This window comes from Heterocephalus glaber, unplaced genomic scaffold (assembly GCF_053883595.1).
Source record: "Heterocephalus glaber isolate CG9 unplaced genomic scaffold, H.glaber_assembly_v1.0 deba00001531, whole genome shotgun sequence".
Taxonomy (NCBI): Eukaryota; Metazoa; Chordata; class Mammalia; order Rodentia; family Bathyergidae; genus Heterocephalus; species Heterocephalus glaber.
The window spans coordinates 7,595,804-7,623,167 of NW_028258329.1; the positions used below are offsets into that span (position 1 = coordinate 7,595,804).

Consider the following 27,364-nt stretch of genomic DNA (forward strand, 5'->3'; position numbering starts at 1 on the left):
TAGGGGACTCCCCTTCGAAGAAGCTTGCACTGTGGTTGCCGCTTCCCTTCCATCTTTTGAGAGAAGAATCCTCCAAAAGCCTTAAGCTTATTCTCAGGAGAAGCAATTTGCAGTGGAACTACCTGCTAAGATGAGAGCGTAGACCCCCCAGCAAGGTCTTAACAAGATCTGACTGAGCTTCGGTCTGCTTGCAGACTACTTCTCTTTCTGAAACCACTGTGATAGGAACCTCAAATAATCTACCCAAAGATATCTTCAGGAGGCAAAGCCTAGGGATTTGTCTTGTTTATCCCTAATCTTCTCTTCCTTTTTCTTTTTTGCTAGCTTTATGTCTAGATAATTTAGTACATTTGATCTAACAGGCAGGACCATAACAGGGGCTGATATTACATCCCCTGAAAGTCCTTTACAAACATACTGCAGTGGTGGTAGAATAGTGTTCCAAGCAGTGGGTAACATTAGCCTGCCTCCTGGGACCCTTAGACACAGGCCCTATCTGTTGCAATTCAGAGCTCTTAGATGTAAAAGAGCATTGCATCAAGTTCACATAAACGATATCACTATTTCCATCTGAAGTTTTTGTCATGTTGTAATTCTTTAGATTTTGTATTCTCCATAATGCTATCACTTGATGGGAAGATCGTCAGGCTGTGTGACTGGGCACAGTACCAGGTATTCTTGATTAGTCATCCTGCTCAGTAACATTAACCTGAAGTCATAGGACGTGCCAGTTTTGTGTTCTACTTTTTTAAAAAGATTTTAAATTGTCAGGTATAAATGCATCCTTTTAAACTTCAAGGTAGGTCAGCCTTAATCAAGTCTCAGTATTTCTCATCATGCTTTATTCTTCAAATGGAGAAAATGTAGCACGTTTCTATCCTTTGATTGTACACAGAATGGCCCACAAAAGACCCACAGAGTTTGGATCCGTGGAAGCTTTATAAAGGTGACATTTTAGCTTTGCAATAAAACCTCTGACCCCAAACCTGTGTCACTTCAGCTTTAGTCAAATGCTAACAGAGCAATTTAAAACTTAAACAGAGGTATGAACTTGATAAATAAGAGCATGTGGGGATTAATTGGTGACTACCATTCTGAACATTAACTGCCCTTTGTATTTGGAGGATGCCGGAAGGCCAATTGTGGACTTCTGAAGGCCTTGTTGATTCTGGATAAATACATTGTGGCAGTGCCTTCCATTTCATCATTACTTTACAGGACTCATGAAATGGCTTTCTTCTTGGTGTGATTTTTGCTTTTCTTTTTTTCTTTTTTCGTTTTTATGTTGTTCTGAATTAGGTATTACCTTTCTTTGCCAAGACAAATTTGTAGGGTAAATTTTTCTGTAGCCTGTATATAAAAACATGCATACCCATGTTTATAGCAGCACAATTTATAATAGCTAGATCTTGGAAACAGTGTCTATGCCCATCAACAGATGAATAAAGGTAAGGAAAATGTGGTATTTATACACAATGGAGTACTACGCTGCCATAAAAAAGATAGACTTGAGGCTTTCAAGGGTAAATGGATGCAACTTGAGAATGTGATGTTAAGTGAAGTAAGTCAGACACATGAGCTCAAATACTGCATGGTTTCTCTTATGTGAGAAACACAAAGAACAGAAGAGAAGAGAGACAAATGATAGGGAGAAGTTCAAATACTTCTCCAAATCACAAATTCCATGGTTTAAAAATATTTCAGTATATATGCTAACTGATTTCATTAGTACTACTTGTTTATGTTAGTTTGTTGAAAAGAAAGATTTGTATTATCTGTTTCTTTTTTGTAAGAATCTTTTTTGGTTTATGTCTTGTACTCTGAATAACTACTTTGAAGATAATGATACACAGTGTAATAACTTGTTACTCTTATTATTTGATTATGGAATTTTGTTTTATTTTTCTCATAACATTAAAAGAAAGGAGTATATTACATACCGTACTTCAGCTTCCAAGTGTGGGTGTGGATACCCTTTTTCCTCCACATCCAGGCCGTGTGTGAGACCCTGCGGTGTCCGAAGGGCAGTGCTGATTGGCTTGGCTGCCAGAGTTGGAGGAGCTTGGATGTGCTCTTCACTCAGGCAGGGCCTCTGAGTGTCTGGGCTCCTGCAGCACAAGGGGTGGCGACCTCCTGCGTTTCACCCCCTTCCTAACTTTCTCAGTCCAGGGAGGGCTTTGTAGCCCCAGTGAAAGTGTAATGAATGAAATATCTTCACTTTCATTCCTAGAGAAAAGGAATTCCTTTTCAACTGGCTTATGAAAAAAAAGAAGACCATTTTGCTGGACCTCAGTGATAAAGTCTGGGAGTGGGGCAGGCTTCAGGCAGGGAGGGGGTCTCCGTGATTCTGTGTGTCGTAGAAGGGTTGTCGGCAGTGTGAGTCCTGTGCCTGCCCTGACTTAGGGCTCAGTGCCCAAGAGCAAGGGGTCTCTATTCTTTTCCCTTCCCCTTTTTTGTCTTTTTGAGACAGGGCCTTGCTATGTAATCTAGGGTGGCCTAGAACTTGTTGTCTACTCAGGCAGGGCTTAAACTTGTGATCCTCCTGCTCAGCCACCTGTACACAGGTATAACAGGCATGTGCCACCATGCTGACACAACTCTGTTCTTTTTTTAAATTTTATTTTATTGGTACATTTTAGGTATACAATATAATGACATTCATCATTGGAAATTTGCACCTTTACACAATCTCTCTTGGTTCTTATTTTTTCCCCTTCCCCTGCCCTCCCTTCAACCCCTCCATCTCTCCCTTTTTACAAAGACTTTGTTTCCATTTTTTCATTTTCTCATATTAATTCCATTCCCTTCTTTCTTTTCCCCTACCCCTCCCACTTCCCCTTCCCCTTTGCCCCTTTTCTTCCTATCTCACATTATCTATTATACCTTTTAGTCTTTATTTACACTTTCAGTTTCTCACACTAGAGAAACTATTCGGTATTTACACACGTGTGTCCTATTTATTTCACTTAAGAGTATTGCCTCAATGTGCATCTATTTAGCTATAAATGTCCCTAATTTTTCATTTTTTTATGCCTGAGTACTCTGTTTTATTAAAAAACCACATTTTCTTTATCCAGTCTCCAGTTGATGGGCACTTGGGCTGCATCCAAGCTTTAGCTATTACAAACTGCACTGCTATGAACGTGGGTGCACATATATCACTGTGGCATGATTCTTTTAATTCTTTGGGGAAGATCCCCAGCAGGGGAATAGCTGGGTCCAATGGGACTTCCAGTCCTAGTTCTTTGAGGTATCTCCATACTGATTTCCACGGTGGTTGCACCAGTCTGCACTCCCACCAGCAGTGGAGCAGTGAAGAACTCTTTTCTTATGGTACAGACAGGTTCCTGGAGGCCTCTCTGCAGGTCATTCCCTCCATGTTTGACTTCCAGAAATGGGCCAGCTCAGGGCATATCATCCTCACCTTCCGGGAGGAAGACAACACAGTGGCTCCTTAAAAGAAAACATGCATATTCTGATCAGAAGAAAGAGGTTGCAAAACAACAAACCCTATCGTAGATGGCCAGTACCCGGTGTGTAGAAATGCATTTGGTATGTGAATACATTGAGGGGCTCCAGAGGTGGGCAGTGGACTTGGGTTTATTGCTGTCAGAGACAAGTGTGTTTAGAGTGAGGTACTTACGGTGGGGCCCTAGAAACAGCCTGTCTTGTGGCCCACATGTGTATGGCCTCTAGCTGCTTAACTTCTCCTCCTAAATGCTTTGCCCTGGAAGAGCCTGGTCCATTGCTCTGTTGTCAAAGTGGTATTGAACAGGCACATCAAATTAAAAACTTTGGGGATCACTCGTCAAAATGGTTTCCTGTACAGATCTCCCCTGAGGGGGGATTACAAGTACTTATGCATCCATTTCACTGATATATTGTGTTTATTAAAAGGGAAAAAAATATCTAACCAAGAAAGAAGGTGTAGCCAGCTGCTTAAAGAGTAGAGCTGATGGGAGATATTTTGATTACATTAATCCATATCCCGTTAGTTCACTTTGCCTCTGTTGCTGGTGAAGTTACTAATGTGAACTAATTACATTTGCTCTGAAAAGCCAGAATTTTTAATGCATCTCAGCAAGAAAGGTTAATATTATCAATTTAACGGCATGAATGAAACATTGTGTGTATTGAACTTGAACTGTCCTAAAAGCTTGCATAAGAAAAACTCGGTAGCTAGCTGCTTTTTGTAACTCCCTGTATATAAACAGTTCTTGGTTACACATGGGCAGTGGTTTCTTCTCTGCTTTAAGTTTCACAGGGGTGGTAAGTGGTCAGCATTGGATGAGGTCTCCTTATAGGGCCATACGGTAACTGTGTGTTATAAATAGCAGGCCATCTCTAATACAGGTGCTCCCTCTTTTTAAGAACTTCGCAAGAGAGCTGCATATATTTTCTCACTCGGTGAAGGTATTTCAAAAAAGGAAAATAAGTCTCTGCACTCCAGCATGGTAACACTGTCCTATTTTAGATGCATCTGTGAGTTACCATGACCTGTGGCACAAGTTGCTTTAAAAGTCAGTCATTTCCTTGGCGCCTCTGAGCCTCTGAAGACAGTATTTTGGAGAGTGGAGTGTTCTGGGCTGGGCACTCATCTGCAGGGACTTAAATGGCATGTCCTCTTGCCCTTGCACGTGGCACTCCAGTGATCCCTGATGTTTAATTATTTCCTGCTTTCATGTGACTTACTTAGCAGTAAACAATGAGAGTGGGAACAGCTGGCAGCCGCTCTCTGCCATGCACCCTCTTGGGAACTGCAGTGTGGCATTCTCTATGGGGCAGTGTGTTGAAGTGTTTGGCTGGTGACATTTTGGTGACCAGTTGGTTCCTCAGTGTCTTTCAGTGTAGAGATTAGGAACTGACAGAGGACTTGGAACCTTTGTGTGTTTTCTGCCCAGGACATGGCCTTAGAGTAGTGGAGTAAGTTGACAGGAACTGGAATACTCCTGGGTGGGACTCGTCCAAAAGGGTAGCTGAATTGCAGCCAGTTTGAAATAAGATAAATAAATCATAAAGAGTCCTCAGGAAAAGTTTGTAATTTTTCAAAAATAAGTCTTTAATTTTAAAAAGAAGAAGAAAGTTATCTTGGCCCTCTCCCTTCTTCTCCCCCTTTACCCTTCAACCTATACTTAGGATAAAGAAAAATAGGTTTAGAAAAGCATTTTTTCCCCTCATATGTATTTTAAACAGCCTGAGCCTGTTGTGATCCAGGAGAGAGAAGTGTGCTGGAGTGGGCAGAGGGGAGCGGCTTTGAGCAGTTAGGATGGGGAAGGAATGGAAGGTTCTGTGACCTTCCAACCTCCTCTCCTGTGCTCAGAGACTCAGGTCATCCCGTAGGTCTGTGCCATGAACTGGACTGCCTGGAGAAAACCCACACGGGCCTCTGATGGGTGTCATAGGAGCAAAAGGTTTCCCGTCCTGTTTGGAGTTGCGGGAGCCTTCTTTACTAGGGCTGTCGTCACTCCAGTTTGGATGATGGTCTAGGCAGGCTTTTCACTGGCCACAGTTGTCACTGCAAGTTTTTCCATGGTGCTCGGTCATCCCCTCATGTCTGGGACAAAATCCCATGACAGTTGGCCCTATTCATATCTAAATGAGTTCCAGGAGCCTTATGGTAGAGGAAATTGTAGCGGCAACAGATTATCCTTTACTTGGATAAAACATGGTTTATCCCACAGTTTGGTCCCTTGGTAAGGCCATGGCAGAAGCCAACTGATGAAGATGTCTTTTCTGAGGAAGATTTAAATGGCCTGTGGGGGCTGGGGATTTAGCTCAGAGGTGCTGTGGCTGCCTTGCAGGAGCAAGGTCCTGAGTTCAATCCTTGGTACCAAAAATTAAAAAAATAAAAATAAAAAAAATAAAATGGCCAGTGGGATTTGTTATCCTATTCAGCGTTAGGCTTTTCCAGTGCAGAGGTCCTTGGTAGATGGTGGGTGAGAGCCCACTTTTGCTGCCAGATACTGCAAGACATATCTTGCCTGTGACTCAGGACTGGTAAATATCAGACAGGCTCCATTTAGGAATGAGTGCACCAGAAGATTGTCCTACAAAATTCTGTGTGTTATGAGGCAGCTGTGTGACTCTGGGGCTAATTCATAAACACATTCCCATACTTTCTTTCTGAGACCCTCATTAAAGATTTGGAGTAAATTCCAGTCTTATATTCAGGTGAATTTACCCATTGAGGTCATAAAATACCAAAAGAAGTGGAAATTCAACCTTGTACTTGAACGCCTAATGATTCTCAAAATTCATATGGCTACCAGATCCTCCTTATAGGCATGCTAGGTAGGTATAATTAACCCCAGTTTGCACTGAAGACAACAGATTATATTCAATTATATTCAATTATATTCAATGACTTTGCAGATTTTTCAACTTCTTGAATGGCTTTGCTTGAACCTTCCTACCCTGCCAACTCTTTTAACCCTTTGTTACATATAGAAACACAAACAATGAAATGAGAACCAAACCCAAAGGTCTAAACTACATTTTTCCAACATGAAAACTTCATTGTTTATGTTGTTGCAAAAAAAAAAAAAAAGAGAGAGATTAGGGGCTGGGGTTGTAGTTCAGTGAAAAAGGACTTGTCTAGCATACACAAGGCCTTGGGTTCCATCCCCAGCACTCCAGGGGCGGCGGGGAAAAATTAGCGTAACTTTGAGTGTGGGAATAATTCACTCACTATATTTTTTGTTCTATAATGTACCATGTGGGGGTGTACTCTGCATGCATCTTAGAATTGACTTTGCTTATGGGTAAGACATACAGAACATGCATGAAAATGGTGGTGGCTGAGCTTGACCATTCTGTTTTGTGAAATGGCTCATGCATCCTGTCAACTGGGTGCCGCATTGAAGGTCTAGTCTGACAGATCTGCTGCCTTCCTGTTTGGTACACCCTTCCTAGTCTTAGACGTGCATACTATTTTTTAAAAAGTATTTCCCTCAAAATGGTACTTTGGAGTATTTTCAGAGTCAAAATATAATGGTGAATATTCATCCTAAATTGCGGACATTATGTCTTTTGATTCCAAATGGCGGATTCTCGGTGTCTGACTGGACTGTCCCATGAAAATTTGTCTTTTGAATCTGCACTGTCTGCATGAGGTTTTCATGAAAGTAGAAAGTAGTTTGTGCAAAGAGATACTTTTGCTAAAAGAAAATGCTAACTTTAGGACAGGAAATGCAATCTAAACAGTAGTCCTGTGACTGTGCCTAGTGTTCATCTCAGACCTCTGCTCTGTACACAGGTGAGGGGAGAGGTTTCACAGTAATAGGAAGAACCTGAGATGTCGAAGATTGCTCCAGCTCAGGAATAAATTTGAGAGCATGCTTTCATAGTGTTACTTTCCACTGAAAATATTTTGACTCCATTACTTACTTCAGAAAGTGAAAGTATTAAGGTTTCAAATTTGGTGTTAGTAATGTTGATATTTAAAAATCCCTTCAGGATTCCTGCATCTGTCTTGTTTTGCCATGTGGTTGTGGCCTAATATATGCATCTGTGTACATCATTAATTCACTATGGGTTTCCTTGGCTTTATTAGCTCCTTTCTTGTGTTTCCCTTAGAGAACATTGTGGCTTTATCAGTGGGACCAAGAGTAAATGCAAGCCAAAAAAGCATCTTACAGGTTAAGGATCTGAAGCTTTTGAGAAGAAAAAAACAATAGATAAGAAACCCAAATAGAGGCAAAACAAAGTCTTGTAGCTCATCCATTGAAACCCAGGTTCAGAATTGGCTGCAGGTTGCTTCCCAATCACACAAAAAGCTGACAGTTTTGAGGGTTAGTTACATGTGACATAAGAAACTGATATGTCTGGAAGAAGTAGGAGTTCTCTTTTTGAGGAAAAAAATTCAGCGAAGGGAAGTGTTTTATTTACAGTAAGCATGTGGCTTGCCATCTCCGTGGGGCAAAGATTTGGTTAGCCATATTTTGAAGGCAGGAGAAAGGAGGATAATAAAAATGCCTATACTTGGTTGCTCGTGTTAGGGCTGCACATGCAAAAACATTATAGAATCCACACAGCTTATGCCAAGTGGTTGGTTTATGAAAAGCTTCTTTCCGTTCCTTGGCATTCCCCACCTGCCTCTTTCTCCATCCCCTGTAATGAATTTGGATTGGCTCTTTAAAGAGATTGAGTGAAATTTAATTATCTAGGGAAACTCCACTTTGTCAGAAGTATAGTATTCCAGGAGAAAGGTCTTGCTGGCCAGCAAAGCTCAGTTGAGTATATTTGTGGTCTAAAAAATAGCCTTTCTCAACAGAAATAGCAAGAGTGATATTTATTTAATAATACTTAAAATTTTGATTTGTAAAAGAAATTTTATGCTCAGTAAACATCTGTATAACTTTTAAGGTTGATTAATGATCACAAGCTTATAGTTAGGAGAAAGAAGTTCTGGTGTTCTGTTATACTAGAGTGAGTACAGATAACAATGATTTATATATCAGTAACTGTATTTTATATATATATATACATATTTTAAATGTATAACTTTATCAAACACACATATACAAAAATTAAAATTATTCAAAGAAAAACAATGCAAGGGGAAAAAAAACTATAATAATACTCAAATATAGTCGAATTCAACCAAAAAACCCCTGAAAAGTACTTAAACATTTTTCCATATAATTTAAAAAAACATCTTAAGCATTAACAAGACATCAGAGGATGTGATTTGTTTTAAAAAGATTTCAGAACTAATATTGAACAAATAGTGGTCTGGAAAAAAAAATTCTAGTTAGCTAGTAGACTCCACATAGGCCAAATTTTTTTTTAAATTTAAATTTCAATACAGTCATATGACACGATGGAAATATAATCTGAGAAATATGTTATTAGGCAATTTTATCCGTGTGTATCACAAAATACTACACAGAGTGCCAGCTTCTAAGTGCATACTGAAAAGGTATACATCAGTCATCTGTGATAGCCCCTTGATATTATCCAAACACGCATTTAACACGAGGCTACCACTGGCATAGCAGCACACTGTTTTACAGTAAACTATTTTATATAAGTAGGATTATGCTCTAAAGGATGAAAAGCACAGTATGTTATAAGTACCTAAAACAAATAACAGTCATTTATCACAAATTTAAAGAAGAACTATCACCATTACTCTTTAAACTCATCAAGGAAATTGAAAGGGAAGCAAGGCTTCCAAATTCATTCCTGGAAGCAAGTATTACTTTGATTCCCAAACCAGGGGAAGACACAACCCAAAAAGAGAACTACAGGCCAATCTCTCTAATGAATATTGATGCAAAAATCCTCAAAAAGATACTGGCAAACAATACAAAGGGTCATCAAGAAGGTCATACACCCTGACCAAGTTGGATTTATCCCAGGGATGTAAGGATGGTTCAACATTCGTAAGTCAATAAGTGTAATATACTATATTAAGAGAGTCAAGGACAAAAACCATATGATCATCTCAATAGATGCAGAAAAGGCATTTGACCAAATCCAACCCCCATTCATAAAAAAAAACCCTACAGCAAATTGGAACAGAAGGTCTTTATCTCAGCTTGATTAAGGCTGTCTATGAAAAACCAACAGCCAGCATCATACTCAATGGTCAAAAACTTAAATCAGGAACAAGACAAGGATGCCCACTATCACCACTCCTGTTTAATATTGTTTTCCAAACATTAGCCACAACAATTAGAAAAGAGAAAGAAATAAAAGGAATAAAGATAGGAAAGGAAGAAGTGAAACTGTCATTATTTGCTGATGATATGATACTTTACATAGAAGACCCAAAATACTCTGCCAAAAGACTTCTAGACCTAATTGATAGATTCAGTAGAGTAGCTGTATGTATATAAGGTCAACACTCAAAAAACAATAGCCTTTTTATATACAAATAATAGACTCACTGAGAGAGAAATTAGGGAAACAATTCCTTTTATAATAGCATCAAAAAAAATGAAATATCTAGGAATCAATCTAACAAAGGAAGCAAAAGACCTCTCCACTGAAAACTATAGCAGTCTGAAAAAGGAGATCGAGGAGGATACAAGAAAATGCAAAGACATCCATTGGTCCTGGGGTAGGAAGAACCAATATAGTGAAAATGGCCACACTTCCAAAACTATTATATAGGTTTAATGCAATGCCGATTGAAATTCCAACAATATATTTCACAGAACTAGAGAAAACAATCCAAAAATTCATTTGGAACCAGAAGAGACCTAGAATAGCAAACGAAATTTTAGGCAACAGAGATATGGCTTGGGGGTATTACAATCCCCAAATTAAAACAATACTACAAAGCTACTGTGATAAAAACAGCATGGTACTGGCAAAGAAACAGACCTGAGGATGAATAGAATAGATTAGAAGATGCAGAAACAACTACAGATATGCTCAACCACCTCATTTTTGACAAAGGAGCCAACCATCCTCATTGGAGAAAAGATAGCCCATTTAATAAATGGTGTTGGAAAAACTGGATTTCAACCTGCCAAAGATTAAAACTAGACCCATATCTATCACCATGCACTAAACTAAGATCAAAGTGGATTAAAGATCTAAATATTAAGACAGAAACATTAAATTTGCTGGAAGAAAAGTTAGGTAGAACTCTTGAAGACATTGGCATAGGAAAAGACTTTATGAACAAAACCACATTGGCACAGGAACTAGCACAAAGAATGAACAACTCGGATCTCATTTTATTAAAAAGCTTCTGCACTGCAAGAGAAACCACCAACAGAGCTAAGAGACAACCTACAATGTGGGAAAAAAATTTCAGCAACTGTATCTCAGACAAAGGACTACTATCTAGAATATATAAAGAACTGAAAAAAATCAGATCCCCCAAATTCAAAGACCCAGTTCAAAAATGGACATCTGAAATGAACAGACATTTCTCAGACAAAGAAATAAAAGCAGCAAATAAATATATGAAAAAATGTTCAACATCCCTGGTTATTGGAGAGGTGCAGATGAAAACAGCACTAAGATTCCACCTCACCCCAGTAAGAATGGTTGCTATCAAGAAATCAATAACAAATGCTGGCAGGGGTGTGGGGAGAAAGAAACCCTTCTCCATTGTTGGTGGGAGTGCAGACTAGTGCAACCACTGTGGAAATCCGTATGGAGATACCTCAAAGAACTAGGCTTAGAGGTCCCATTTGACCCAGCTATCCCCCTGCTGGGTATCTTCCCAAAAGAATTAAAAGAATCATATCACAACAATATACGTGCACCCATGTTTCTAGTGGCACAGTTTTTAATAGCTAAAGCTTGGAAACAGCCCAGGTGCCCATCAATTGGAGACTGGATAAAGAAGATGTGTTTTGTTTTTTTTTTAATAAAATGGAGTACTACTCAGCCATAAAAAACAAGAAAACTAGAGACATTGATAGCTAAATGGATGCATATCGAGGCCATCCTCTTAAGTGAAATAAATAGGACACACATGTGCAAATACCAAATAGTTTCTGTAGTGTGAGAAACTGAAAGTGTAATTAAAGATTAAAATGACTAAAACGAATAATCGATAATCTGAAATATGAAGAAAAGGTTCAAAGGGGTAGGGCTGGCAGGAGGGGTAGGGGAGAGATCAGAGTTACAGGCTTGAATCTGGAAAGAATCCATATATAGATTGTGTCTAAAATTACAGGAAGAGATGTAGATAGAGAGTAGGCTGGAGCTCATCAGTGGGTTGGGAAGGGTCACTGAGATCAAACGAGAGAAGGGTGTGTTTCCAGAAGAAACACATACAGCTATGTACAGTACACAGTATTCGATAGTGTGATAAATGACTGTTACTGTATCATATATTTTTAAAGTTAGAAGAAAAGGATTCTCAAAATTTTCACTATGAAGAAATGATAAACATTTGAGGAGCTAAGTATGCTTTCTGTGGTTTGAACATTGTATGATGTATCAAAGCCTCATATGGTACCCCTAAACATGCATAATTTTTATGTACCGGTTAAATTTTTTTTTAAATGCTTTGTAAATTTCATTCTGACTTCACATTTCTAAACTTTTTATTTTAGTTGATAAATTATTAGCAGAAACTCTTGTGTTGACACGACCATTTTCCTGTCTAAGTCTCCATGATAGGTCTTTTGATATGGCTTAGCTATAGTTTTCCTGAGCATTTTGGGTAACAGGAAATCTGTGAACAATGAAAAATTCATGAGTCTTCAGTTTTTGTCATTTCTGAAACTCTTAGGTGCTACATATAGAAGATTTCTTTCTAGAGCTGGGTAAGATGGTAGATGTGCCCTTCCATCCTGCTGCCTGCTTTGTACTTTGCCTTCTTCACCTGGCAGTGGGAACATCTCTGTTGCCTTTTACCAGGTTTCCATATGGTCATGTTGCAAAATAGCTGAGCTGCCAAGTGCTTCCCAGGCCATGGCTAGATGCTTCCCACTCATCTAGTATTTCCTTGTAGTGGGACAAAAAGATGCCTTGCACGCCTGGTGACCAGTGCTGGTGCAGCACTGCATCTTTGCCCAGTGTCTCTTGTTCAGTAGAATCTTTCTTCACAACAGAGCAGGGGATGTCCTAAAGTAGTTGGATTTCCCAGGAGATACTGTGTGTGAAGAACCATCATCAAGAAATAAAGACAGCAAGTTGGATGTATAGTTCAGTGGTAGAGTGTGTACTTAGCATATGTGAAGCCCTGGTTTTTGTCTCTAGTACCACAGCAATAAAAAGAAATAAAATCAGGTCTTGATCTCTGTCTTAGTTACTCTTTCATTGCTGGAACCAAATACCTGACACTCACAAGTTAAAGGAGGAAAGGCTTGTTTTAGCTCACGTTTTATAGTGGTTTCAGTCTATGGCTGGATGGTTCCAAGCCAGGGTGGCATGGCAGAGAAGAAACAGTTCATGGCAGGGCAGGCAGGAATCAGCAAGCCTCTCTTCCATCTTTCCCTTTATTACATTCAAGCTACATGCCTATTGGTTGGTGCCACCCACACCCAGGGTGGGCCTTCCCATTATCCACACCAGAACTATGCTAAACCAGTCAGTGGACTAATTTAGTAATCACACACCCTTAATCTTTATCCACTCACCCTAGATCCAGTCACCTCTGAAAAGCCCTACCCATGAGCACATGAGGCTTTGGAGGCGGGGGATGACATCTAGATATAAGTCATAACAGTCTGTCTTCTCATACATATGAAAATGTGGTTAGTAATAAAGTTGTATATATTTAAATGTTTCCATTTGTATGTTATTTGTTCATGCTTATAAATATGCTCACTAATATGAGTGTGTGTATTTAAAAGAAATTTCCATCCCTGTAGCTCCAAAGCCAGAGGGGAGGCAAGGTGGTTTACATCTCGAAAATGGATACGTGTTGGATAGTCATAGTTAGTCCCTGTAGAAACCATCGTTAATAACAGATGTCTTCTGGGGCATACTCGAGTTTATGGTTTTGTTTTTCAAAACTCAGATTCAGCAAGATATGAATAAAGGAAGAGGCCACAGAAACTCATCTGATTCCAGGTCTGATAGAAGAGGCCACCAGGAAGCTCTCCCTGAAGAATGGGTCGAATCAGTCACCTTTGTGGTCCCAGTCCTCCTCCATGGCTGGTGGATGAGGAAGGTGAATCTCTGCTGTAAGAAGCAGACAACTAAGGGCCAGTGATTTAGCTCAGTGGCACCGCACCTGCCTCGAAAGTGCAAGGACCTGAGCTCGATCCCTCATACTAGAAAAAAAAAAAAGAAGCAGACAGCTAGACATGCACATTCATAGCAGAAGGAAACCATCAAAAAGTGGAGGCCTGTCTGGCAAGCACAAGGTCCTGAGTTTGATCTCTGGTACTGAGAAAAAAAGAGGTCTGGCTGTGCTGGACAAGTATATGAATATGTATGTCTCAACAGGATAGCTCTTGTGTTCTTACAGGTGAATGAGGTCATGCCAGCAATTCGCTCTGCAGGGACCTGGCCTGACTGATACATAGTTCTATATGTTTGGCATATGTTTGTCTCATTGTCCTTTTTTGTATTGTTTATTGAAATATCGATATAATTGTAATAAATATTTTTAGGTTGCATACTGAAAAAAAAGCTAAAAGATGCCTCCAACATATGTGAAAGCACCGAGCTGCCCAGTTGATGGCAGCCTCTGAGTACGGTAGCAAGTAGGTAGGTAAGCCAGCATGAGGTTGAGGCTTGGCTTGGTCTTTAAGAATTACTCTGTCCTCAGGAAGCCAAAGCTGTCAGCACTTTCTTTAATAACTGGGCCCTGAAAAGTTGGCTTGATAAGCCTTCAACTGGGTGTAGAGAAACCTTTTTCAAGATCAGGTCTTTTTCCTGAGGAGTATAACCAACCTTCTTACCTGTGTATCCTCTTAAATGTGCATTTAAAGTTAGCCAAGGCCTAGAAATTGGTCCACACAAAGCCAGATCAGTTTATGGATATATGAAGAATTTAATGAAATTTGAAAATAAACCCAACAGAACTCAGGCTGCTTTTTGTCATCATGAAAGCCAGAGGAGTCAAAGAGGACGTTGGTGTGGTGAGACACTGAAATTCTGAGAGGGGACGGGGTCAGGCAGAGAGCTGGCTTGGGCCAGGCCAGCTCCTGCAGTATCTGCATGCGCTCAGGGTTTGTTGAAGCGCATGTTTAAAATATAATATTATTTGAAGACCAGGAAGAAGTGCTGATTCTTCTGGATCATTTTAAGTAATATTATTTTCTCTTGGTAAAAAATTGGCTTATTTGTATATAATTGCACTCATAATGAATCCCTTAAGGAAACATGTTTATATAAATCATGATTTCATAATAAATAGGTTATTTTTATATATTTTTTTCTTTCACTCCTTTCTGCCAGGGACTAGCTTTTGAAAGCTGGTTCTAACTTTTGAAAATAAAGTACAGATTAGACATAAGGGAAGTCAGGTGGAAGCACATTACTTTTTAGAAATCATTTGCTCTTGATGAGATTTAGAAATGCAAATACAATAAACTGTTTCCATGACACAAATGTAGCATCAGGTTGTTCTGGTGTTCCTTTGAGGTCGCTGGAAGTAGCATGTTGTTTGGAATAGGGGCTGGTGATTCGTTCATCTCCTTTCATTTGTTCATTCGTTATGTAAACACATACAGTATTAAGTGCCCACTGGGTACTGTGGAGAGGGCGCATGTCCTTGTGGACTAATTGCTGGGAACATGTTAATCACACTAACCCTAACCCAGCCACAGGTAAATCGAATTGCATCTCTGATGAATGACACAAAGGTTACAGGTGGTGCTGCCCTGAGGCCCAGTGGGAAAGGGAATGACCTGCAAAGGGCCTGTGGTAAGAAGGAAGGGTCCAAGCCACACAGGGCTCTGACAGCCAGGTTGAAGGCTTTGTCTTTACCATAGAAGAAAGCTAAGTCAATGTCAGACATTAAGCAGGTGTGTTGTGTGACAGAAACAAGGTAGGCAAAATTGCCTCTGCGTGAAAAAAAATTGCATTGGCCAAATGTGAAGGAAAACTTTGGGAGAAGGGCAATTAGGAAGCTGTTAAGAGTAAACAAGGCAGAAAGGGTACAATTAAATTGGATTGGTAATGGAGGTCATCAGGAGTTTATTGTGGAAAGAAAGAGGGGTTAAAATGAACCAGACCTCTGCTGAGCAGTGATCAGGTTGTCAAAGGAACCTGGCTTAGAGGACAGCTGTGCCGGTGACCATGGCTGAGCTGGGCAGTGCTGGACTGAGATCAGGTGGCGAGGATCAGAGGTGCGACTGGTTTTCGAGGCACCTCTGAGTGAAGCCAGGGTATGGAACCTGGGGCTGGTGCTCGGAAGGAGTCCTGGGCAGGCGACTTACTTTATAGCAAGCGCCCTGTGTAGATGATACTTGAAGCAGAAATGCAGGTGAGAAGACCGTGCCATGGACAGAGCTTGAAGGAGGACCAGTGTCCAGTGGGAGGAGTATGTGTGGTAGAGGGGTCCCCAGTATGCTGAGGACAGTGGGGTAAGCAAGGGGCGTCCCAGCCAGGACTCCAGGGAGAAGGGGCTTGAGAGGAGCTGGCTAAAGGGACAGAAACCACACAGAAAGACAAGGGGAGACAGCCACTGGGTCTTGTAACAGCAGAGCCTTTGGCAAGCTCACCTGCAAGCCGGTGAGTGGAATGGTGGGGCCAGGAGTGCCATGGAGTGGGAGAGGACTGAGACGAGGAGTTGGAGAAGTGGAGAAGCAGGGCTGTCCGGAGCAGGCCGAGGGCTGGACTGCAGATCATGGATTCCTGAACAGAAACTGGAGATGGAAGGGCAAAGCTCCAGGAAGGAAGCAGGAAACACAGATGCAGACATTGGCTTTGCATGAGAGAAAGGAAAGATGCAGATGACAGTGATGTGACCTGCTCTCTGGTTTTTACCTCTAGGTTTGCTCTGAACTTTGTATTTATGTGGGCCTCGTTTGACCCCTGCCAAGCTCTGTGAGAAGAAACTGCTGTTCTTCTTCATTTGTACATGAGGACATGAAATCCCTGAGAGGCTAGGAAACGTGCCTAGGAGGAGGGCCGCACTGCGATGCGAGCCCCTGAGATGGGGCTCCTTTCTGCATATCCCCTCTACCAGCTGTGGGGTTGAATTGTGGCCTCCTACTCAGTACTCCGACCCAGGGGCCTGAGAGGAATTGTTTAATGATTGTTTTGGCTCAGTAAAATTTAACATGAACTGCATGCTTTAGGGGATGACTGTGTTTACTTTAATAATTAGTTCTTTTTCTAGTAATATTAACTAGCATAGGGAGGATGAAGCTAAATGCTCTTTAAGTAAAACAGCAATATCTGTATATTGATTTACTTGACTGAACTTTGTACTAAATTACAGGAGTTAATTTATACTTGGTTACCTTCTCGGTATTCCACAATGATGGTCATGCATTTACTATAGAACCACACTAGTTTCTGTCTCTCTCTCTCTCGGTCTCTGTCTCTGTCTCTCTCTCACTGATACTGAATTTAGGATCTTGTTTATGCTAGGCAAGTACTCTACCACTGAAGTCCTCCCTTCCCCCCTCCCTTCCCCTCCCCTTTCCCTTCCCCTTTCCCTTCCCATTTAGTACTGGGACTGACCAAGGGCCGCACACTGAACTGCATCCCAGACCTTCCCCTTTAATTTTATTTGGAGATAAAGTCTTTAAGTTGTCCAGGCTGGCCTTGAACTTGGAATTCTCCTGTCTTAGCCTCCCAAGTAGCTAGGGTTACAGTTTGTGTTAATCTTTACTGGAGCTTGTGCCTCCTGCTGCTCCTTGCAGTAAGCACTTGCTGACAAGACCCTACTTGGTAACCTGGTGGCCCTGTGGTGTGTGTGTCATTACTGCTACCTGTAACGGGAAGATGTTGGGAGGCGTGGGGGCAGTCAGGAGCTCACACGTGTTCTGGCCCATCCCCCTGGCTCCTCACCAGAACTGGTCTGGTGGGGCCTGGTAGTGGGGAGCAGTATGTGTTTCGGTGTCTCTGGTTTCGCTATGGTGTCGAGGATAAAGACACCCTCTACACCTAATCTTTGAGGAATTGCAGATGCTATGTGAAGGACAGGGTGAAACTCCTAATAGTTATTCAATGTCATCTTTGGAGAAGATGCTTTCAGAGCAAGAGGCTGCCTTGTGCCCCTGTGAACAGATCTCCAGGATACTAAGTGGAAAAGGCAAAACACACTTCTGTTTTGTAAAGTGGAAGAGGGGAAAGCAAGACTGTTTGCACTTGCTTGTACTTGTTTGGACTGACATGAGGAAAACCAAGAAACTGATAAAATATATGACACATTGGGTAGGTGGGGGAATGAAGAAAGGAACAGGGATGAGAAGGACACACACCTCAGTGTACATCTTTGTATCATCCTTAAAGTCTGTCCTTATATTAAAGCTTTCAAAAGTAGCTCTGGTGCTTTCTTCTGCTCGGTTGGGGAGAGGGGTCTTTAGAATACCCCAACCTAGGTTGATCTGCATGTTGGCATTATTACAAACTTGGAGGAAGTGCAAAAGGGTTCCTTTTTGTATCACTTCCTGTGTCTTTTCTGGGTTAAGGTGCATCTCAGAGAAATCGCCTGTCAGCCCCTGCTCTTTTGCATGTTTTCCCCAACCCTGCATCTTTCTAAAATCAGCCACACTAGGAGAGGGGACACTAGGAATTTTCATAGTTTATAGAAAGGAGCATTTCCAGACATGTTTTTCTTCTCCTTTTCCGTAGCGTTCAAGTCACAAGGTGTGCTGATCAATTATACCCATAGGGCTTTAAAATAGCTTGCTTTTTTGGTTGTGTTTTGCTTTTAGTTGGAGGATAGAGGCCCCTAGGTACATGCCGTGAGGAATTCAAAGGGCTCAGTGGGTGTGTCTAACTAGTTATTTCTTTGAACTTCTTTTGGCACTTGACTGGTGTCGGGTTTTTCACTAATTAGGGTTGGCAAAGGAACTCTTTGAACATTGGTTTGGAGCTGTGTTGTTCTTACACCCTATCTTTTGAGTTGAACCTGTGCTCTCTTGATGGATGAGCTTGTAATTCACCAGGTGCATGGATCATTATGATTAATTCTTGTAAGCTATCAGTTATTTAACCCTTCAGTGCCTGCAGTTCAAGAAACAGTACACAGTGTAAGGAAATTCAAGCTGGTATCCAGCAATTTCCTTTTCAAACTTTGGCGTTTTTAGTCCCCAGTTGTTTATACCCTGCTGTTTGGATGTTGACTGATCCCCAAAGGTCCATGCAGTAAAGACCAGGTTCCCAGTGTGGGGCTGTCAGGTGATGGAGGAAGCTTTTAGGGGTGGGGCCTGATGGGAGGTCTTTAGGTCACTGGGTGCCCCTGAAGGAGATCGTGGGAGCCTCCTGATCTTGCTTCCTAACTCATGGAGTGAGCAGTTTCTTCACGTTCACTCAGTCTTACCAGAGGCCCAGAGCGGATCTGCCCAATCTTAGACTGGAACCTCCAAACCTTGCGCTAAATACACCTTTCATCCTAGACACAGGTGATCACAATAGATGGTGAGTATTAGAACATTTATTACAGTAAAAGACATTGCCATTAATTCCTGTCAAAATATCCCCCTCCTTCACTTCAAACACACTTATCCCACCATTCTTGCCACTCTCTGAAGCAGTTTTGGAAGTTCTCTTTCATGAGTGTCTTTCCCAGGTGTGAACAAAAGTACAGTAAATGCTGCTGCCAAGTACTATCCAGTGGAAAGCAGGCTTGTAAAACCATTGCTGTGTGTTTTCATCCACCTTATTCACCAGCTGTGGTACTATGTGACTTCTGGCTTTTCCCCCAAATCAAAATGACAATGAAAGGTAAACATTTTGAATTGATTCAGGATTTCCAGACAGCACAGCAGTGCAACTAAACACACTAAGAAAGACTTCTAGAGCTGCTCAGAAAATGGCGAGAATGATAGCATAAGTGTATTCAAAGTGAGGGAGAATATTTTGAGAATTAATGGCAGTGTGTCTTTTACTCTAATAATTTTTTTGAAAAATTTAAACATTCCTCATAGTTTTCGATCACACCTTATAAGTTATTTGGGTATTTTATTATAGTGATGGAAAGTGCCTGACACATAGTCTTACCCTGCTAAGTCTGTAATCAGGTAGGGTAAATCATTTTTGGTGCAAACTCAGTTAATTGAATCTGGTTATTTTTCATCTTATCCTTATGGTGACTAAATCTTATGAGGAGAGGTATATGAGTTTGAGAAGTATGTTGGGGGTCCTGTAAGGAGATTAGCAGTGGATTACAAAACGATTTGGAGATTTAAAGAAAGTGAAATTGGGGACACAGATTACACACCTGGAATCCCAGCACTGAAGGAGGGTGAGGCAGGAGGGTTGCAAGTTCCAGACCTGCCTGGGCGACTTGGCTCAAAATAAAAAATAAAAAAGGGCTGGGGTTGTAGCTTTGCACAAAGGCCCTGGGTTTAGTCCCCAGGGACCCTTCCCCTCCCCTACAAAACCTGACTGCAGCCCAGGAACAGTGAATTGACTGGTGAGTCGTCACATTGTGGCTGCAACTTTTTAGGGAGTGCATAATGTTCGGCTGTATCTCTCTCTCCAGAGGGGACAGTATGATCACATTTGAGTCAGCTGTGTTGTAGTACACAGTTAATAGGTATCAGTAATGTGTTAGGAAATGGCTGTTCATTCCTTACGGTATCTGGATAATATCACCTATATCGTGAGCTTTAGAAACCCAGTGGTTTACAGAGAGAGAAAGAGAGAGAGAGAATGTGTGTGTGTGTTGAGGGGATGCAGATTAGTAAGGCCAAAGGATTTTAAAATGTATTTGAAAGACACAAATGTTTACCTGTTGAATAGTCCCAAAACTAAAAGTGCTTCCTCAGGAAATGGCCTTTATATGACAAAACTATGCTTTCCCATTAATGCTTTGGCATGCGTATCTCTTAATGTCCTTACCCTTTGGGTGGATTCTTCAGCAATTACATGTAAGACGAAAATGTGTGTGTAGATTGTCTTTTCCTATTGACTTTCATTGTGATATATGAAAATAGCAAGATCTAAAACAAATCCGCTTTTTAACTCCTAATGCTCATTTGTAGGACTCGCTTGCTTTTTTCTGCTTTCGTTTAAATGTTTTAAAACTTCTGCAACATGAGTAGTTAGTCCATTGGCCACTATGTGTTGGTACCCACACAGCAGACACTCACTTAATTGCTTTTATTCTTGGTTTTTTTTTGGTACCTGGGATTGAACTTGGGACCTTGCGCTTGCGAGGCAGGTGGCGGAACCACTGGAACCACTGAGCTAAATCCCCGGCCCGTTGCTTTTATTCTTGATTCGTTGTTGCTGCACTCCTAGGACTTGACTTTCAGCAGCTGCAGCAGTGCTATTCCAGGAGCTATAGAATTCAGAGGCAGATGAGAGGTGCTATTTAAGCTCCACCTAGGCTTGGCTGGATTCGTATATGTTGCATATGAAGTGTCTAAAGGGACTCTGCCCTGTGCGTCAGGGTAGGAATGCACCCCTGTCCTTGCAGAGACCCCTGATGTGCATTAATGAAGTGCTCCTTCTTGGTCCGTTATTCAACACATTTTTGCTGTTCTTGGAAGATGCCATCTCTTTTCTTTTTTCCTAGTTTAAAGAATTCCATTTAGGTAGGGTTAGTATTACAGCAGGAGAACTTAATAGGTGTTTACCATCTTCCTGAAACTCCTCTTCACCTGTAAGATGGGAGCGATACCACCTAAGAGTCAGCTGAGATGTCCCAGATCCACCTGTTTTGAAGTGCCAGGTAGTGAACATCAGGAACCCTGAACCTCGAGGTCAATTACAGAGATGATTCACTTTCGTTTTTAGGTTGACTGATAATTGGCAGGAGGCACCAGAACATTAGCTTGTGCTTTTCTCTTCTCTTCCGATACCCGCCTTCTCAGCCTTCTCAGTGGATGCTTTACGAACTTCATACCTGTCCACCATGAGCTACAGAATATAGCCTTTATTGGTACACCTACCTTCTTAATGTGCCATGTTCCTTTCTGTGCTTTCTCATCATAGATAGCCAAGGAAGTGCAGCCATAACAGTTAGAGCGGTATCTTAAATATTTGTACTGCTGTCTGTTCTTGGGGTCACAAAGTGATTTGGGTCACTCTGACACTGAATCAAATTAAACAACATGGCTCTCAGAAAATATGTTTAGCAGGTGACCAGAGAGCTGAAGTCTCATAACACAACTGAGAAATTTCATTAAGTTTAATTGATTAATTTCTCAAGCACCTATTGTCCATTTTGCCTTTAATTTTCATTTTTCTGAGTTTTCATTTAGCCATTGTGGCCTTGCTTGTTATTTAATAATGAATGGTTACAAATTGTTTGTGTGTTTTTGTAATTAGAATGTGATAGCAATCGTCTACCAGATGAGCTGACATTGTAATGACATGAAGTCAGTAACAATTATGCCTAACAGGAAAATTAATTATGTAATCCTATCATCCCATATTTTGCCTAAGAGATTAGATTTGGCTGTTACTAGGCTGCCTGGGTGGGTGACTGCATGGTGTAACACTTCTCACTTTTCTGGTTGGAGTAGCTCACCGTGTTTCTTATGTCACCTGGGAACATCCGTTTGATCATTTTAGATTTAAAAAATATTTTAGGCTTTTGTTCTGTTTTTGCATGGAAAGAGAGAAAAGGAATGGACCTGTTCTACCTGGATATTCTCCTATTTTCTCAGTGGACAAACATACTCAGTTTCAATCCTAGAGAGACCCTTTCTTCTTGCCCCTTTTCCTTAGCTCTAATGAATGGAAGCTGCAGATGAATTGTTGACATACAGCATTTTGATTCTGGCATTTGGAATTCCTCAACCTTGGAGCGGAGAAATCTGTTCCTCTGGCATGTAGAGCAGCTGCACGTCCGAGGTCCAGGTAGGGACGGAAGGAGGCCCGGAAGTCCTCCTCCAGTTACCTGGCACACCTCGCTGTGCCTCTCTGGGAGGGTCTTCCACCTGGTGCCTTAGGACAAGGGGGCTAGGTTGCCTGACCAGACACGATTATGATTATGTGAGGGATCCTGGAATTATCTAATCCAACCTCCCATCTTTCAGGTGCAAAAACTGATACTCTCAGATGTTTTGAGATTTGTGCAAAGGCAGTCCAAGTCCTGTGTGCCTAGTATGGTGTTCTGTCATACTTTGGTTTTATTTTCTTCTGTTTTAAACGTTTGCCTGAAACTACTCATCCCTAGTATAGTTTGTATATAGTCTCTAATGAATTTGGAAAAAAGTGGAAGAGTCAAGTTTCCAATAACTCCATCATTGAGAGAAGTGGAATTTATTTTCTTCTAGAGTTTTAAAATATGTTAAAATGGATTTTAATGAAGCACATATTTGAGTCTTCAATGGATATCTATTTACTTCTGGGTATTTTAAAGCCTTCCAATGCCTTATACTCCATATTTACCCTATTTTTGATGGCTGTGAAAAGTTACATGGGTGAAGTTAACACCAAGTACCTAACCATTCCCCAACACCACGCATTTGCCTTGGTTCCAGTTTCCTGTAATTATAAGTAGAGAAGTCTGCAGCTTGTTGTAACTTTATCTTTGTCCTTTATTTCAAGTTACTTCCCCAAAATACATGGCCTGAAATAGGGTTTTTAAATTTAGAGCTCTTGACCTCTGTGGCCACGTTGCTTTCCAGACAACCTACTCCAGTGTGTGCCCTGACTCGTACTTTTCTGTATGTGGGATGCTCACAGTGGTTTTGCAAAAAATTCTCCATGAAGAAGGAAAACACAGGAAGACAACGTAATTGTTTGGATGTAAGCTGTGGTTTGTGTGGGTTATTCCCCCCCACCAAGTTCATGTTATCCTGTGTAAACAACTTACATAAGCTCTTTACCGTTTATATTATACATTACTTTGTTAGTACGCTTCAGTGTTTTCATGGGAATTAGAGCACGAGGCTGTCTTTTTAGGGGTCTTCCCTGCAGAATTGTTTACAGGCATGGTTCCTTGGGTAGTGAGTAGAGGTGGCCCCAGACTCACACTTGGCCTTAGCATTGGCCCCCGTCAGACCTGCCCCCACTTGCAGAGTGTTAAAATTTAAGGCTATTCTCTGAACCCACCCAGGTCATTTTTGTATAAACTTAGGACACAGATCTGAAAAGTCAGTACTAGCTGACGGTTCCTGCTGTCTGTGGAACTGTTTCCATTGAGATTCATTTTTAAAGAATAGAGTGCTTATTAATGAATACATGTAGGCTTTATCCCATAAATAAATCTTACATGTGAATAGTATAGCTTGAGTTAATGATGTATATAACATTAAATTTACTTTGAGTTATTAAAAATCATCTCTACTTGAATGTTTGTCCAAATACATGATTTCAATCAATATCAAAGATTCCAGAAGGAGAACCTCATGTAGTACTTAGGTGACATGAGGAATTTGTTTTGGGCTGGAAAATTAGGTAAATTTTGATACAAATTCATGTTCTTCAAGGAAATGTTAATTTCCCCCCAAGAGTATATTTATAAAAATCAGTTGAACTTTACACAAAAGCAGCTTTTGAGTCACTTTAGTTTTTAACTTACTATATGAGAGGAGATTGTGAATAATTCCCTATTAGCCAAATAACAGTGAACTAATCTTTTTACAGATGCTTTTATTTCTTTGTATATTATATAGATTGTGAAGTAAATACCTTGGAAGATGTGAGCAGCAGAGATGTGCTGGGACTTCTGTACTTGGTCCTTTCCGTACCGAGAAAGGGTATTTTCAGGTTGTGCTGAGACGTTTTTCCTTTTCACTCTGTACTTTGTGACAGGGAGCTGAGTGACAGGAAGTTTCTGTGCCCTCCCCGTGAGGACAGCGTCTTCTCTGTGATACTGCCATGCCCCTCCCCCCTCCCCCACCCCCATTTCTCACTGAGGCCTGGTGTTCTTTTGTTTTGGGGAAAACTGAAATACTTTCAACGTACCATTTAACTTCCTTCTCTGTTGATACTTTTTCCTTCTCCTTATCTTGTTGTTAATCAGTAATATCTTTAGCAAATTAAACTAGTAGAAGGGTGAGGAGGTGACCAGGTTTCAACATTCCCCCTTTCTTAGTCTTTTTTGCTTCTAATGAATGACCCATAATTAACACGGGCAGCTTGGAAGCAGTAGCTGTGGGTGCCCCCAGCCCCCCTGTCTTCTCAGTCTTTTTCCCCTTGAAAACCCGAGGATTTAGAAGGAGTGTTTTACTTCTGCTTCCTTTGTCCTTTTCTCATTATCTGAAAGAGTCTTAAGTAATCTCCAGGAAATCCCTGGCCCTGCCAGCAGTCTGCCTGTGAGTGTTCCAGAGAAGTTTCTGCTTTTTAAGCGTCATCGGAGAAGGTGAGCTGGTGGTGTGGTTGTAGTGAGCTCCCCATACAGCAGCTGAGGACCACCAATGTTTCAGCTCAGCCGCAGTAATGTTGGGGAGGGAGCCCCCGAAATACCGGCTGCATTCAAAATAGCACAAGACATGGATTTAGGACTGTGAGGCAGCCCTTGGGAACCCCAAGGAGAGAAATTTAATTCCTTGTTTTTGTCTTCTTTTTTGAGAGGAATGAGCTAATAATAATTTTTTTAAAAAAGACTAGTAGGGTCAGGGATTTAGCTCAGTGCTTCCGGCGCCTGCCTCGAAAGCTCAAGGTCCCCAGTTTGATCCCTGGTACCAAAAAATAAAAAGACTAGTACTGACTAGCCTTCAAGACTAGGTGCAAATATTTAATCCTCTTAACAAGTCGGAGGGGCTGGGGGGTGGGGCGGGCTATTATTCCCATTTCACAGATGAGGAAACAAGCTGAGAGGTCAAGCAACATGCCGTCAGATGAAGTCCCAGTCTTGCAGTGTACTCTATCTGCCTTTCCAAGAAGGGAAAATGCATTAGAGAATTTCTAAAAATACATTAGAGGATCTCACGTGTGTGTGTGTGTGTGTGTGTGTGTGTGTGTGTGTGTTTGTGTGCGTATTTTTTAACAAAATGAAAACATTTAAAAGTGATTCAGGTGGCCTGGGGGGTGTAGCTCAGTGATACAGTGATTCAAGCAAAAAAAATATAGATGGTTAATTTAATCTCCACGTTTGTCTCTGTTCTTTTTCTAGGAATATAAAAATATATATGTATCTAATACCATTTGAAGTTTTTAAAAAATGAGATCCATGCTATTACTATGAACAATATTCTATATTTTCTAGCATTTTTATTTCTCTTAATGTATGGATATCACTTTAGGTCAGTTGTAGATATTGAAATAAAGTTTAAAATTATAGCAGTTCACAATATGGGTGATCCATAATTTAGTTACCTATCTCGTGTTTTCTTTTCTTTGTCTTTCCATGTTTTCTTTTGCTACTAAAACAGGACCGCAGTAAGTTCACTGTATATGTGTACGAATCCACCCTTATTTGTTTACTGGTACTTTTGTTTTTGTAGAAAAAGGCACTTCTGTGTTGTTCCTGGTTTAAATAAAAATATTTCAGTGTTTTAGCAATGAATATGCTTGTTGTTAAGTTTTGGTAAGTATAATTTATTGTATTTAACCTATGTATATCCATTCATGTTTTAATTTTTATTGAAGAGACTGATGAATTTTATTAAATACCTTTTTGGGATGATATAATTTTGAGCTTTTGCCTTTTTTGTGTCTGGTGTAATAAATTATGTTGATTAGATTTCCCAATAGTGAGTCATCTTTGCATTCCTGGAATAAACCCTAGCTTGTTGTGGTGCAGAATTTTTTTGATATGTTGCTAAATTTGATTTGCTAATGTTTAATGTTTTAGAATTGAAGACTTGAGATGGATCTGTAGTTTTTCCTCCTTACCTGCTTTCTATCAGATATTGATATTGGGGTTATATTTTTAGAATGATTTAAGTAGAATTTCATACTTTTCTAAGATCTTCATGTATTTATATAATGTAGGAAATGTCTTTTTTTTTTTTGGTACCAGGGATTGAACTCGGGTCCTTTGCTTGTGAGGCAGGCGGCAGAACCACTGAGCTAAATCCCCAGCCCAGAAATGTCTCATTTTTAAATATTACAGTGAAATAAACTGGAAAGCAACCAGGATGGGTATCTCTCCACCCTAACCCTATCCATTTTAACGCATTCCTGACAGGGCTGCGTGCGTATGATTGTCCCACAGTTGTTCAGGCACCACCAGTGGCTCCACTGGGCCGGAATGTGTTAAAGAAAAGATTCTTCAGAATATATTCAAGTTGTTCTTTTCAGCTCTTTAAATTTTTTTCTAAATGGTGATATTTTCTAATTCCTGGGAAATCATACAGTCTATTTAAAATTTAAGATTATTGCACAGAGTTGTAGTATAATATTGTTGTATCATTTTTACATGTTAATTTCTTCCTCATTACTAATGAAACATTTTTTGTCCTTTTTTATTTTTATTTTTTAATTTTATTTATTTGTTTACTTTTTGGTACCAGGAATCAAACTCGGGACCTTCTGATTGCTAGGCAGGTTGCGGAACCACTGAGCTAAATCCCAGCCCTTTTGTCCTTTTTTAAAGCCAGCTTGTCAGGTTTATACATGCCATCTTCAAAGGAATAGGCATATTAACTTTGTATTACCTTACTTTTTTATTTCAATATGTAATCTTTATTCACTTTTCTGCTTGACCTTAGTTTGTTGAATTGAGTGACTGTCTTGCTTGCTTGGTTTCTGGTATTCTTAAAATAATAGCATTAAAGGCCATTTTCTTTGAGAGCAGCTTTATGTATGTGCCTTCAGTGTGACCTTCATATTGTTATTTTCTAGATGGTTTGTAAATAAAATATTTACCTGACCCTTGACTTTGAGATTATTTGGAAGAATGTCACTGAGCTTTTCTATAGTTTATCTTTTGATATTTTGTTGTATTCTTTGAAGATAGCTCTGAAATTTC

The 27,364-nt window shown here is 40.5% G+C and overlaps 1 protein-coding gene and 1 long non-coding RNA gene across 6 annotated transcripts in view; both read left to right on the plus strand.

The window, feature by feature from the left end:
- The window catches only part of Igf1r (insulin like growth factor 1 receptor), a 289,576-nt gene that overhangs the window by 72,787 nt on the left and 189,425 nt on the right, over positions 1–27,364 (plus strand). Inside the window, exon 1 of one of the 5 annotated variants that reach the window (XM_087188303.1) lies at positions 14–1,448. The exons of the other annotated variants lie outside the window; for them this stretch is intronic. Coding sequence (XP_087044429.1) covers positions 1,439–1,448 — 10 coding nt within the window. The 5' untranslated portion in view covers positions 14–1,438. Of the gene's footprint in view, positions 1–13; positions 1,449–27,364 lie in introns of those variants that run through there. 5 annotated transcript variants of the gene reach the window in all.
- The window catches only part of LOC147824854 (uncharacterized), a 29,162-nt gene continuing 26,138 nt past the window's right edge, over positions 24,341–27,364 (plus strand). The window contains exon 1 of the long non-coding RNA XR_015441678.1: positions 24,341–24,811. This is a non-coding gene — a long non-coding RNA (uncharacterized LOC147824854). The remainder of the gene's footprint in view (positions 24,812–27,364) is intronic.